At 35.8% G+C, this 14,580-nt stretch overlaps 1 protein-coding gene across 1 annotated transcript; it reads right to left on the bottom strand.

Moving 5' to 3' along the window:
• Window positions 1-456: 456 nt before the first annotated feature.
• Window positions 457-11,608, bottom strand: LOC128987793 (N-alpha-acetyltransferase 20-like). Its single transcript, XM_054408819.1, has 6 exons — window positions 11,448-11,608; window positions 4,878-4,902; window positions 3,645-3,735; window positions 3,024-3,153; window positions 2,791-2,927; window positions 457-2,043 (listed from the first exon to the last, which is right to left on the bottom strand). The coding sequence occupies exons 1-6, from the start codon at window positions 11,498-11,500 to the stop codon at window positions 1,958-1,960; spliced, it is 522 nt and encodes a 173-aa protein (XP_054264794.1). The 5' UTR covers window positions 11,501-11,608; the 3' UTR covers window positions 457-1,957.
• Between the last annotated feature and the right edge of the window lie 2,972 nt (window positions 11,609-14,580).

Raw genomic sequence — 14,580 nt, 5'->3', positions numbered from 1 at the left:
AAGATTTTTGTAGTATTTATGTATACAAAATATCTCTCTACGGCCAAGGTGGCAATATGTAACTGAGAATAAAATATATAAATTCCTCCACTTTGGCTCTCTAAGATGCTATAAGGTAACTACTGTAGTTGAGACGAACCCTGAGTCATGTTTCTGTCACTTCCTCTGAAAGGTTGTTGACACAAATAATAAACTAAACTAGTTACCCTCAACTATACGGTAAGAAACATTTGTCCTCCATCTGATTATGCTGTGTTCCACATCCCTACTGTAAATTTTTTTGTATACCTCATGCTTACTTTTTTTTGTAGCAAACTTTTCTTATCGGTAAAAATAACACCCAATAATTTTTCTAGAAACAATCTGCAAATTCTTAAAGTAAAAATATTCTGTTGAGTTTATTCAAAATGGAGAGGGATGAATAGAAAGGATCAACAAAATATTTTAAATACTAACTACACAAGATTAATTTTGATTTATTTAGTCAGTAGTACAATGGTACAAATTATAATATAATCTTACTAAAGTCCAAGTTATTTTGATACATTCAACAGACTTAATATCAACAAGGCTTTATACAATCTATGACTGTTGAGGTGATTAAAAAAAGAAAATTATCAAATGCAATAAGAAAATGATACATATAAAATTAATCAATTATCAATTGTTTAAGATGGGGACGCCACTATGTGCATATTTTAACCCAAATATGAGTGTGTGGGATGAGTGGCCTAATCTTGTTATAGTTCGGCCGCTTAGAAAACGACCTGCGCGCTAATGCTAAACCAATGCTGGAGGAGGTCGCTTTCTAAGCGGCCGAACTATAGTGACTAAGGCCGACATTTTACTTAGACACAGCTGTTAATTAATAGCCCAATGGCAACTAAGGGACCTACAGTTTATAGTGGAATATGAACCACATTTTTACCTTGTAATCGACGAATTGGTTTAATTATCAGGATAGTACTGCGGAAAGTCACTAGTGCAGACGTTAATCCACACCAGGGAGCATCACATCCACAGTGCATGCCTATAAATATCCACAATTCGTGACCTAGTAGCTGGATTACAGAACGACGCTACCCGTCCAAGTTATGTTAGCATAAAATCATTACATTAACACCAAATGTCAGCTGTAGATATAAGGAAGCATTTTTACTTCTCCCCTTATACCATTTTTTTTCATCAAAAATAAAATTAAAATCCCCCTGGACTCAAAAAAGGGGTTTTCGAAGTGATGTCGGTGTGTGTGGAGGTGTATAGAGCTACAGACCAAGCATGTGGTCAGATATTGATGAAATTTGGTATGTTAGGGACTAATCCATGGTATCTCCAGGGTTTTTAAATTTTGTATTTGGACTTTTAACGATTTTCCCATAAAATAACAGAACATTTGAATTTTCTCAAAAATAGCCTGAACGAATTTTATAAAATTTTTGTATGTTATAGCCCTTTAAATTCTGAACTACCATAGCTGTAAAAATTACGGTTCAAAAGTTATTCCAACTGTTGTGATTTTTCCTATTTAAAATATCATAGTTACTCCCACAGCTTAAAACCCATGAAAAAGGTTGTTGACAAGCTAATGGGAGAAAGTATGTGTCAGATTGCTGATGCCATTTATTTAAATCTATTTAATTGCATGGATAGATTACATAGTGATAGTAAACAGTCAATAAAATTCAAACATTCCAAACACTTTCCATATTAATTATCTTTAAGATCATAAAACTATATAAAGATAGGAAAAAATTATATTCTGTTCTAATTTTTCATGAAACAAATTAAATTCATTCTTTGACCAATTAAAACCTAAGTAAAAAAAAACAACAAAATTGAATTATATTCATTTCCTTTTAGAAAATAAACAAATTAACTTAGACACAATTAAAAAAGTTCAAATAAGTTAAAATAACACAATCAATTCAAATAACTGATAACGCCCTTTTTATATATATCAGTCAACTTCCTCAGGTCTGACAGGGTGGTCTAGAGGAATTATGGACTTCTTCTCCTTGTCTCTGCTTAAGGCCTTCCTCATATCTGAAAATGTAAGAATAATATATGGTTTATACTAATATTAGCTGATATACCTGTACTAAATGGTATTTATAGAAAATGCTGACCAGGAAAAAGTCTGAGAATTAAACGTGAATTGGGGAATTTAGAAAAATTATCAACCATTAACAATTCTGTTGGTTTCCTCCTAAGATTATGCAGTAGGAAGAATGTGATCACAGGAGATAATCGCAGGTGTTGCCAACATTGTGGTGGATGGTCACAAATATTTTAATCTTTCAATATGAATAGCCTCCGGATTACCAATGTACAATATAAGTGGTTAAATACCTGTGTTTTTGGTAATCCAAATGGTTGCGGCAGCAACTAGTTTCAACTAGATTCTGAGACTAAACGTAAACTTCTGCCAATCGTGTCGTTGTATTGTGTTTTTAATGTTTCAAAGTTTTGTAAATTATATGTGTGAGCTGTGACGACCTTCAGAAGAAGTGACAATATCCTTGTAATGCCTGGTTTATATTGAGCTCCATTGTTGAGCTGAAACTAGTTGCTACTACAACCATTTGTGTTACCAAAATATACAGGCATTTAACTTATATTCACTTAACAAATATTTGTCTACGATTGTAGAAGACGATCATTGTACAGTATACCGATTTGGGGACTTCGATGTAGTTCTAATATAACTGGACTTGGAAGTAGTTTCTAATATATAAAAAACTATAAAGTATGTCTTCAAACTTGAGAAATTGGTATAAAACATGCACATACCGTAGGCGTCCTCATCAGGATCTCCTGAGTAGTATTCCAACACAGTTCGATACACAATATAGCCGAGGGCCTGATACATGGTGATAGCCACTATGTTACTGACCCTGACAAACAGATCCACAAAGTAGCAACGCTTTCTGCAACAAATTAGAGTTGTTAGTAAAGTAATTTGTATCATTCAAGGAAGTAATTGAAATTGAGACTTTGTACCGTCAGGTCGAGGTGCAACTCACGTTTCAGATATTTTCTCCAGAGAGTTCATGAGTGTTGCCGCCACGCCGAGCCTCCGGTACATGTTAGATACGGTGAGGGCTGTAACATGGCCGTGCCAGTTCTCACCATGGCCCTCACTCTTGCCCATAACTGAAACATGGTACAACTGGAGTCAACAAACATTTATGTTGCATAAACATAGCAGATAGATAATGAGTATTCATTTAAGTATGCTTGTTAGCGTTGCGCCAAGTTTGAATACAACAGTTTGCATCTGACCTTAGTGAACATGATTCCAGCCAAACACCAGTAGGCCTATCGTTCAAATGAAAAAGAACCAAATTACTTGCATGATAAACCTATTTTAAATGTAGCTGCTCGCAGTGAGTTTAAGGGAACGCCTTATTGAATTTGCGGAAACTAGGCGAAAAAATCCGTTTAGGCCAAATTTAGATACTTGAGAGTAGTTTCTACCATTGGAAAACACAATTAAATTTCCATTTTTTTGGGGGGAAACACAATTTTTTCGTTTTTAAACACACAGTTTTTTTCTATGGATATTCAGAACTTTATCTCTGCAACCATTCCTCAACAAATTTTAATAGTGTCACAAAAAATAAAATTGGAAAATCATAACTTACTGTATCCCATAATTTCTCCATTGGGTGCCTCAACAACTTGGAAGTATTCGGGCCAGTGAGCAAGATATTGCATGTAGAAGGATATTCCATACTGACATAGTTAAGAAAAAATATAAAGCTCAACAAAACCTGTACAATATCATCATAATTTTCAAACAAAATTGTTATATTTGATGATTCTCTCACAAGACACACAATGTTAAGCCGCGTCAGGGCCGTCCCTAGGGTTGGCGGCGCCCGGAGCAAACGTGGTTGTGGCGCCCACTCCCCCCCAAGTAATAGTCCCATTCGCATATTTTAATACTATGTTCATACAACTAGCCGCTGCGTGGCGCCCCCTCAGCCACGGCGCCCGGGGCAGCTTGCCCCGGTCCCCCCCCCCTTCGGACGGCCCTGAGCCGCGTCCTTTTTTCTATTTCATTTATAAATAGTTCAGTATCAAACTCTGCCACTGCCATGGTAAAAAGCAAGAAAAACTACGACAACACAACTCATGCTGAAACTTTGACTGACTCCTGAGGAGAACAACGAAACGAGCGACTGGCCGATTTTTTAGTCAACCATGTGCGCAGACTAATAACAACATGTACATCACAGATTTCTGGGCGACAATCGCCTCGCCTATGAATCTGCAGCAAAATGCAGATTTCAAAATCTGCGCAATTCTCGATCGCCTGTGTGTGCGCTTCAATTCTAATAGATGATGCACAGATCGGCAGATGAAATAATCGCCACAAAATAATCACTCAGTCCAACAATAAGATTAATTCCCCAATGAGCTTCAAATACTCTTAGACCGTTAAAAGCAACATCCTGTTTCTACGTGCATTTAGTGGCTGTGATTGCCTACTGATTGGGGCTGGAAGTCATCTAAGCATGAGATACTTCCAAATCCAACAAATGTTAAAGCTGCATGCACCACCAGAGCTTCTTAACACAATCTCATGTATGTGTGCAAAAGGGTGTAACAGTGGTTGCACTTGTAGGAAGAACAGAGTCAAATGTACAACAATTTGCTACCACTGTAAAGGTGTTTCATGCACCAATCCACCAGATGAAGACGATCCACAAATACGCTATGACGCACAATGTGACTTGGATGAGGTGTAGGCCTACAGTACAGAGGAGGAGGAAGTAATACCTTCAATTCCGGATTTACCATAAAAGAAAAGATTCATTCACCCAAAAGACAAAAAATCTTACGAGTTTTTTGTAATTTGTTTTAAAGGATACAGTTTCAGTTAACGGATCCATGTTCCTGAAAAGAAAAATCCATTATTAGAGATGTTTTATTGGTCCTTATTAGGCTACAGTATTTAAAAGTTGTTATTTTAAACTCTTATAATTATTTCCATCTTTTAGCGAATTTCCCATATAGGGAATAAGCTATTACCGTAGTACTCATGGTAAGACCTGGACCCGGAACCGATTTTTTTTTCGTTTTGAGGTCCCTAGAGGCCAAAAACACCATCCGTTCAAATTCATATATATATATATTTATTACTAAGCAAATCAAAATACCACAGTACCAGTACCAGTACTACAGTAATGTTGTTGTTGTTGATTTAAAGTAGCCCTCATTGATGTATACAATAACAAAATATATATTTATATATACCGTATATATATATGTGTCCGTTAGCGCGATAACTCAAGCAAAAATGATCCGATTTTGATGAAATTTGGTACAAACGTGTAAACCTACGTTTATTCGAACGAGTTCGCGAACCAGCATGATCAGACCATGGGAACAGGGGTTTATGGGGGCTTTTATGGGGTAAAAATGGGTTTTTCCTATTTTTGACCCAAAAAACATAAAATTTTGAAATTTCTTTCCAAACTATTTTGTAGAGCTTAAAAAAACAAATAATTTAGTATATTGAAGCGTTATAATGCGCCTAATGGTTACGGAGAAAATTCCAAAAAATTGTTAATTTAAAATTCCCATGTTATTCTTATGGAGAATAAGTAAACCATTGTAGTGTGCTTGTTTATTAACATATTTTGCCCAAATTTGGAAAATGTTTTTATTTCTTACTAACTATTAACATTTTACATAAAAAAAACACTTTTACCCTCCCTGTTGCAGCAAACCTAAGTATGTGTTAAACTGATTCTATTTAAATAGGGAATAAATGTGATATTTTTAAGGAGACATTTTAGTCTAAATCCAATCAGGCAAATGGAAATTCGCTTAGTCTGCAGGTTTGCTGCGGCGGGGGTATTTTATTCATTAATGTTGTAAGTTAATATGAATTAGGAACTTCATTTTATGTTGTTTGTTGTTGTTCCGGATCGGTACGACATACAATAAAAGGTTAAATTACCTGTGTCCGCCAGTCGATCCTTATGTGCTGTGTCCTATTACAGGATATGCATTTCGGCAGAATAAATTGCCATCATCAGTCCTAATATAAGATCTTGATCTTCCCCGTTGGGTGCGTCTTGAAGTTTTGAAACACGTACACGAACTTAACACTTATATACATTACGAATAAAAGACAAATACACTGTAGGCCTACTTTTATTTTAGTTACTACGGACATGTAGACAGACGCGCGTCGGTCGTGTGTCGAGTCTGGACTGGGGTCAGACGTTACTTGCAGAGTTGACCTTTGTCCTGTCTCTGTCCTTTGTAGCTACAGGTGGCGTTTCATTCAATTTTAACAATGATTCGAATAATATGTTGGATTGTAGTGTACTTTTATCGTTCAGGAGGTTGTGGGGGATGGTTTTATATGCTCTATAAATTTCATATGGCTCTAGTGCTGACATTACTCGACTTTTTTTACAAATGTGTAAAGGTTTTAAATTTTCATTTAGGCTGGAATAACTGTTATTGCTGCTAATTAGGTGCTCGGCAAAATTGGATTGTTGTGTTGTAACGAGCTATTTTCCCTAGGGGGGTATATTTTTGCTATTTGGCCGCGCACCGATTGTTGAGGTGAGCTAGCGGCGGCGGCGAAGCTAGCGAGCGCCCTTTGACCCGGCTTATCAGTGCCGAGAAGCCTGGGATATCCTAGATGTTCAGGATAGCCTAGGACGGACATTCTAGTGGTGGATCCCGGACAGTGAAGAAGGCAGTGTTGGTGTCTGGCTGAGACGTCGGTGGTGTACGGTGTACGTAGAGAGGAGTGTACGTGACAGTGGTGTCGGAGTACTTTGGTGGTGTGATCGCGCCGAGTATTGGTGTAAGTTGGGTACAGACCCACTATTGGTGAGTGGACGACGTTACTTACATTTTGGTTTAAGAGTTGATAATATTAATATCTGATTTGATTGCGAGAGTTAGAGTTGTAACCGTGCTGGTCAAAGCCTGACGGTAGTTAGGATTTATATTAGTCAGGAATAATATTAAAGTGTATTCCTGACGGTTCTGGGCTGGTGCTAGAGCGCAAATAATATAATTTATTGACAGTAGTAGTTATTATTTTGCGTTGTACCAAGAGTTAGTTATATTACTAATAACTCCGAGGCCCGACAAACCTAGGCTGCACGATTTAGCGTGCGTAGTTGGAAACACGTGGCCAGTAGGCTAGTAGCATTGACTTTATATCTCTAGCTAATAATATTAGCATATTAGAGTGAAAATTTAAAAACGTACGTTTTCATGTCCCTGGCCTTTTACTTCGTAGCTACTAAATTTGTAGTTTATTATTATGTGTTTTAATATTTTTTGGGACGGGGGCAACATGTTACACACATTTATTTGGTTTTAAATAGGTTCTAGGTATTTTTTTCGTATTTTTAAAGTCTCGAAATTCACGACCATGACGTGTCCCTAGGGTACATTTTCCAACTTTCACGCTGTTTTTAGACTAATTATTCATGCCGAAATATATAAAGCCATATTTTTATGTCATCAATGGTTATTAAACTTACAAAAAAGGAGCATAATGTAATTTTATTGTCATTGCAAACTGACTACCATGACATAATAAGGCTGTCCCTCGATTTGGCGTCACGACCATTTGGGAAAAATTTTCAACTTTGGAGCACGACAGTGGCAAGCCTGGCGTTGATGGAGTCAGTTGGTTTTAGAGACTAGTTCGGGGTGTACGTCAGGATTGTAGTGCCGGTCGTTTCGAGTTGAAAGGAGGAATTACAAGATAAATACAGGAAAGGTTGTGTTTTTTGTAATTTTGGTGTGTCCATGACCGTACATAGTCATTCGATGAAGTAGATATGGTGTTAATTTTTGTTTATAAGATATATCAATTGCTAGATTAACCTAGAAGTCCACTTTGTATCCTCGAACATGAGGTGCAGAGCTACCGCCAGAACAGAGCCAAATAACACGTAATTTCACGACCAAAGTTTCACGACCATCGCGGGTTTTTTCACGACCTATCCAGCCTTATGGATTATAGTGTGTTTGGTCGTGACAATAACTTTAATATAATTGTAATTTGAACAGTTTAGTTCAATTGAAACACATATTTTTATTATAACTAACAGTATAATTAGAGGATTGTTTAGAAAGATTTAGATTTTTTTAGAAAATTCACGACCGTACCGCTTGTCCCTGACCATCACGTTTATGATTTCTATCATAAAAATTTCAAAAATTAAAATATCGTCATATTTCAATGTTTTATACACAAAAGAAGCACGCCTCTATGCAAACATAACGATTTTTCGGGTCTCAGGTAAGTTTTTTTGGAGTTATACAAACTTAAAAAGATTGTATTGGCTTTTTTTCAATTTTTTTGAGTTTTTTATTTTTTTCTAGAAATACCAAATATACTAAAAGCTCAGTGACCTTTTTAATGTATAATGGTCATAAAAGTAAATTAGTTTATAGCAAAACATAGTTATAAAAATAATATTAACTATTTTTAATATTCATTTAAACGTCTGTTATGGTCGTGACAGGATTTTGTGTTTTTCCACTAAAGATGCTCTTTTTTAAAAAAAACTACCAAAGATATTGCGTTACCATGGACATTTTATGAAACTTTAAATGTTAATGAAATCAAAAATATAATAAAAGTTTTGAAAAAAGGGGGAAAACATTTGCAAAGTGTTTTTCCTGAAAACGTACGTTTTTAAATTTTCACTCATTAACAGAAGCCCAGCTAAGTAACATAAAGTTGGTAGTAGCAGTAGCAGTAGTAGGGTTGTTATTGTTTACTCATTTGATTATTTTAATTTAACCTGAACAGCTTGTTTGGTAATCCAACACGTTATCTTGGTAGCTTGGATAGCGGAGTACCGGCTATCAGATAATATATTTATCTAGTGTTTGGAACGTATTTAATATTTATTTATCTATTACTAAGTAGCTCAATAATTTAATAGTAGTGCAATTGACATCTAGTTTTGCTTGGTATTTATTGAGACCAGCTACTAGTGGTGCAGTCACTCTGCCTTTAGTGCACTTGTATTATTATACGGTATTATTATTGAGTAAACTGGTTGATTCTTAGCTTGGGCATTAGAGTTGTGTATTGCAGTTTAGTGGCCTAGTAGACCCCGCCTGGTGATAACTCGCATTGTGGTTTTTATTGGCAAGTCGTCGTGTAACTCACCGTGTTTTAGGCACTCTGGGCTTAACTATTGGATAGTTAGGACGAAGCCCGAGTTGCGTAGTCAGCAACGACCCCCTAGGAGTGTGGAGAATCGGCGTAGGCCTGGTGGTGATTATTGCACGTTTGTTTTGGTGACTTGTTTTTGACTTGTTCACAGTGCCCGTGTATGAGCCAGTCCTATACCGGTTAGACCCGGCTTTTGGCCTAGTGGTTTCCCTGACCTTATCGCAGACCCTGGAACTTTACCCAGCCATTGTAGGCTGAGCTATCCCCGGCAAACGGTTGCGACTGACTGCACTTTTAATATTTTTTTCCCAGTGCAGAAAGTAGCGTCGCAGTGTTAAAATATTTTTGGGAAGGTGTTCTTTAAACCTCTTGATAAATGGTCTACCAGTCTGTCTTTTATTCGTAATGTATATACCTATATTATGTGGTAAGTGTAAAGTTCGTGTACGTGTTTCAAAACTTCAAGACGCACCCAACGGGGAAGATCAAGATCTTATATTAGGACTGATGATGGCAATTTATTCTGCCGAAATGCATATCCTGTAATAGGACACAGCACATAAGGATCGACTGGCGGACACAGGTAATTTAACCTTTTATTATTAGGAACTTACTTGAAGGCTGAAAATTAGTGACCTAAGTTAGTATGCAAAACTCAAAACATAAACTACCTAGGTAACTTTCTACATTCTATTTTTATGTGATTTACTTAGGCCTAACTTCTCAGTTTTATTGCTATTGAATCATGTGGGTTAGGTTGTTTTTGATACTTTCTGATTGAGTTACACTAGGCCAACATTAAATACACTCTATGAATGAAAACAATAAAGGCATAAGTTATGATGTGCTCATCGAAAGTAGAGAAGTCATAGATTGATATTGAAAATACTGTTTTGATAAGTTTTTAGTGGTAGAGCTACTACGGTTCCTGAGATCCTGGGTATTTATTTCTTTTTGTCTATGGTTCAAACCACCAATGGATTGTATCTAAGAGATTATATGCAGTAACCCCTAACTTAGGTCTAAGTAGCCTGAAATAAGTTAATGTGAAAAACAATTCCGGGCTCGTACCTAGCTTACCAGGGCAAAAAATTTTTATAAGTTAAGTTATTATCACAAAGTTTTACCTACGATTTTATGACTGTAGGCCTATGTTACCTTTTTGTAAAATTGTGTTAGTGTGGAAATAAATTACTTGATAAGTTAAATTAGAAACATTTAAAACAGTTTATTATTCTTTAATTCATTCTCACCTGTCCCAAGGAATAAGCATTTACGGAGCAACAACTAAGACAAATTTAGATTAAAATATTGCGGAAACAAAAAAACGTGTTAAGAATTATATATGTATTTTATATGGCTATACAGTAATTTGAAAAGGGATCAATCTGTTAAACATTTATTTATTTCCACAAAAATCCTAACCCTTTATGCTCTCTACGTTGTAGAGACAGTAGCTAATGTATGTAAAACAGGGAGAAAATCAAAATTTTCTAAACAACCTTCACAGTAGAACGCCAGATTAAATAGACCGGTAGAACCACACAATTTGAAGAATTTTTAAAAAAGAAAACAGAATATATGGGAACTACATTTTTGTTTCATCTAAGTTACCAAAGTAATTTCTTGTTGAACTAAACATAAATAAAAGTTTAAGAATGACTTGAAAGAATATTTGGTAAAATAAGCTCCATATTCTTAAACTGATTTTTTTGTAAACCACAAAGTTAAGAGTAGGCCTAAAATTGTTCTTGAGTAAAAGTCTAATCAATGGATAAGAAAATGAATTAATAAGTGTAGGCTATTTACATTACCATAAAAATTAAATTAACTAGACCCTATTAGTAAACTTAGGCTACTATTAATTTAGACAAATTTAGTGTATCTGTTTTTGTATATAGGCTATTGGATTATTGTCATTACCTAGGGAGGACTATTTCTTTTTGTTAACTTTGACACTATATTTTTGTTGTACCATTATACAAATAAATGCATAACTAAAGAATAGAATCCTATTTGAATTGAATTTGATCCAAATGTAAAGTAACTTAACTTAGGCAAATAAGTTCAAGGAATAACTTAGGCCTTGGCCATAAATTGATATCTAGGGGGGGCCTAGGCCTATTTTGGTTTTATATTTTTTATAAATATGATAGAGTGGCCTATATCAAAGTTTCACACCATTACTGATTTATCGGTGAAAGAGAAGAGTTTCGATAGGTAACCTAACTTTACAACAATTTATTAAAGGTAAAAATAAACTTACACTTTATTGTATTTTAACAGATCGTTGCAAGTGAACGGCCTTAAAGTTGTCATTTTCTTTGCGGGAAATGTATACCAAATGATAAATTTTTAGGTCACTTCTGCTTGAAAAATTTAATAAAATATAACTTAACCTAACAGATACAAAGTAGTAGGATAGGTTTGATGATATCAGTAGCAGTAGCACAAAAGTAGCAGCAACAAACATAAACAAAACAACTGACAAAACAACGGCAGTCGGGTGTTCATTCGGTGTTGGGTGTTGGCCTTCCTTAGCATAGATTAAACAAGGGAGTATGTTTAATCTATGGCATTAGGCATCAGCAACAGCTCAGCTGGGAGCTGACTAGCTGAACTTTTTTACCAAATTTGGCATTGCTGTTGCTCGGTATACACAATGCAGTCGTGTGGTTCAATATTTTACATTTTATTTGGAATTTAGGTTGCTTATTAACCATATTGACTATCAATGATATTACCTTTGACCATCATATACCATAACCTGTTAAGGTATATAGATAGTCAATGGTATTATACCTACCGGAACTAGAGAAGACACTTGCTGTTGTTGAATACAAACTGTTGTGTTTTACAGAAATGGCAGAATGAGGAGCAAATCAAGCTAGTGAATTTAAGTGGGTTCTCCCCTATTTCCTATTTCAGCTTTTTGTAGACCCTCCATAAAAAAAACTGTGATGTTGTTTTCTTTGGAGAGGAGCCCCCTGTATTATGGACTCGGTTACGGTGATCGATGTGTGTTTATTTATTTATACGGTAAACACAATTTTTACAGTCAACAATACATGAGATTCAAGTTACAAGATAAATATTTATAAAAATATATAAGCCAGATACAGATTCATCTTGCTAGACAATAGTAAACATGCATAAACATTTTTAGAAAAATGAATAATGTAGAAAAATAAAATGTAAATAAAAATGTTCTTTTGGTCGTGAGTTGCACCACGAGTATGTTTGCTTAAAATTGCTGGACATAAATGTAATTCAGTAATAGGTATCTATAGGTCCCCTGATGGAGACCCTGCTCTGTTTAGATAGCCTTGAAAGACTGTCATGGGAAGGGAAAACAAACCATGTTATCTTGGGGGGTGATCTGAACATAAACATTCTAATTAAAAATAGATTGGCATTGCGGACTATTTCCGCCTTGTGGAAATAAGACTTGTGGAAACTTTATACACTTTTTTAAGACTTTCCTCTTAACATGAGTGTTTGTGAGTGTTTCCCTAAAAGGGCCAGGCGACCTCGTGTTAAGCCCAAAAAACCTAGTTTTCCTTATTGGAAAGACCCAAACTTGCTACACTTAAAAAATGGAAGCTTCTAGCCTATGACATATAGAAATTCACCAACCGACGAAACAAAGTCGAGATACCTTCACATAAAAAAGGAATTCCAACTTAATCTTAAACGTGCTAGGTTCTGCTAGCCGACTCGTGAGTTAAGAGTTGTGCACTTACTTTGTAAGTTAAGGTACTGTGTGTACCAAAAGGCTGGTTAAGGACTGCGTATGTGGCCTTTTTCCAGAGCATCATCACATATCGACTAAGACTTTGGGGTGCCACTCCTGAAGTTGAGAGGGTCCTACTTCTAAAAAAAGGCTATAAGAATAGTAGCAGGAGGAAAGCGCCTGGATCACTGTGAGCCTATCTTTAAGGCTAAATCCCTCATCATGACAGTTTAAATTTTTTTTTATCTTTCAGACCTTCATCAAAATCAAAATTAAGGAGGAGGTGGGCGCTCTCGAGCTCAGGAGCGACATCCACTCGTACAATGTGAGAAGTAAACAGGATGTAAATGTACGGTACCCTATGTTAGGCTTAAGAAATTACAAAAAAAAAAACTATGACATTGTAAGCCTTAAACTATTCAATGTTCTCTTGTACAGCCCGCAACCTTCCAAGTAAACAGATCAAAAGGGGCGTGGAATGTCTCCTCCTGGCTAGCCCAATTGAAACTATTGATTAATTTTTTAAACTAAAAAAATAATATGGAAGTACTTTTTTTTACTATGATGGTTTGCCGAGTGTGCTGTTCGGTTTTCACTCTTTGCATGGCAAGTTTCAGGACTTTTTAATTTGTCACCTGCTATGACACATTGTATTTCCTTTTCTGTATCATGTGATGTTGAAGGAATTTTTTATTTATAATAATCTTTTAATGGATATTTCATAATGCACTAGAATTATACGTTTTCCAATGACTTTATATTTTAAGCCTGGTAGAATTGGCAACGTCGCAAGTGGTGTTGGCTAGCGCCAGACGTCCCATAAGATAACGTGGCTCACAGGTGACATCAGCTCATTAATTTGCACTTTATTGATTAAAATTTAAATTTATGAAGATAAATTTATTAAATTATTGAAAATAACTGATACAGAATTGAAAACAGAAACAACATGAATTAAAAATCTATATCTGTACATTTTTAAGCAGAGTCAATATTGTCATAGGCTAGTCCAGTAACCAATCTTTCCTAAATACCATTAGCTGCTTCCAAACAAAACAGCTGTTACAACACCACTTGCGACGTTGCCACTTCGAAGGCCACGGCCTGGAATTAAAGGCGGCCGTGCTTTGGCCTCGCCATCGCCAAACATGTGCCTCCAGGGCTGCAGGATCTCCTGTCCTCTGCCACTCTGCCGTTTTCCTTCCACCATTGTCCTCTGACCTCTGCAATATTCGGGTTAATATTGCATTATAAAAAGAGTACTTGCACATAATCACATGGAGGCACAACATACTAACTAAACGTTACTTTTTACTTTTTTTAAAGATTGGGATTGTGATAGGATAGGATATGATTATTGAGGAATGTTAGGTTGATAGGTTCGTATATTTGCTTGTGGACACCTTGTGGGTGCAAACTACAAGCACAAAATAAGTTGTATATGAAAAAGCACTTCAAGCAAATGATTGGTTCTTTTTGGGGCGTAAAGTGACTCTTTTTGACCCGAGCTTGAGTATATCGAGTACATACGTATATACTTAATACACGTACGCATAATATACTCAATGGTTTTACTCAAATGAGCAACTATCTTCTATTCTTCTCTTCTCCACAAAGTACCAGACCAGCCCATGCTCATGTCATGTCATTTGTCATTTTCATAGTG

Source organism: Macrosteles quadrilineatus, unplaced genomic scaffold (genome assembly GCF_028750875.1).
Source record: "Macrosteles quadrilineatus isolate MER2022 unplaced genomic scaffold, UCM_ALF_1.0 Scaffold_2__2_contigs__length_208266976, whole genome shotgun sequence".
Lineage (NCBI taxonomy): Eukaryota > Metazoa > Arthropoda > Insecta > Hemiptera > Cicadellidae > Macrosteles > Macrosteles quadrilineatus.
The sequence above is the reverse complement of the archived record's forward strand: the minus strand, read 5'-3'. Positions and strand labels throughout refer to the sequence as shown.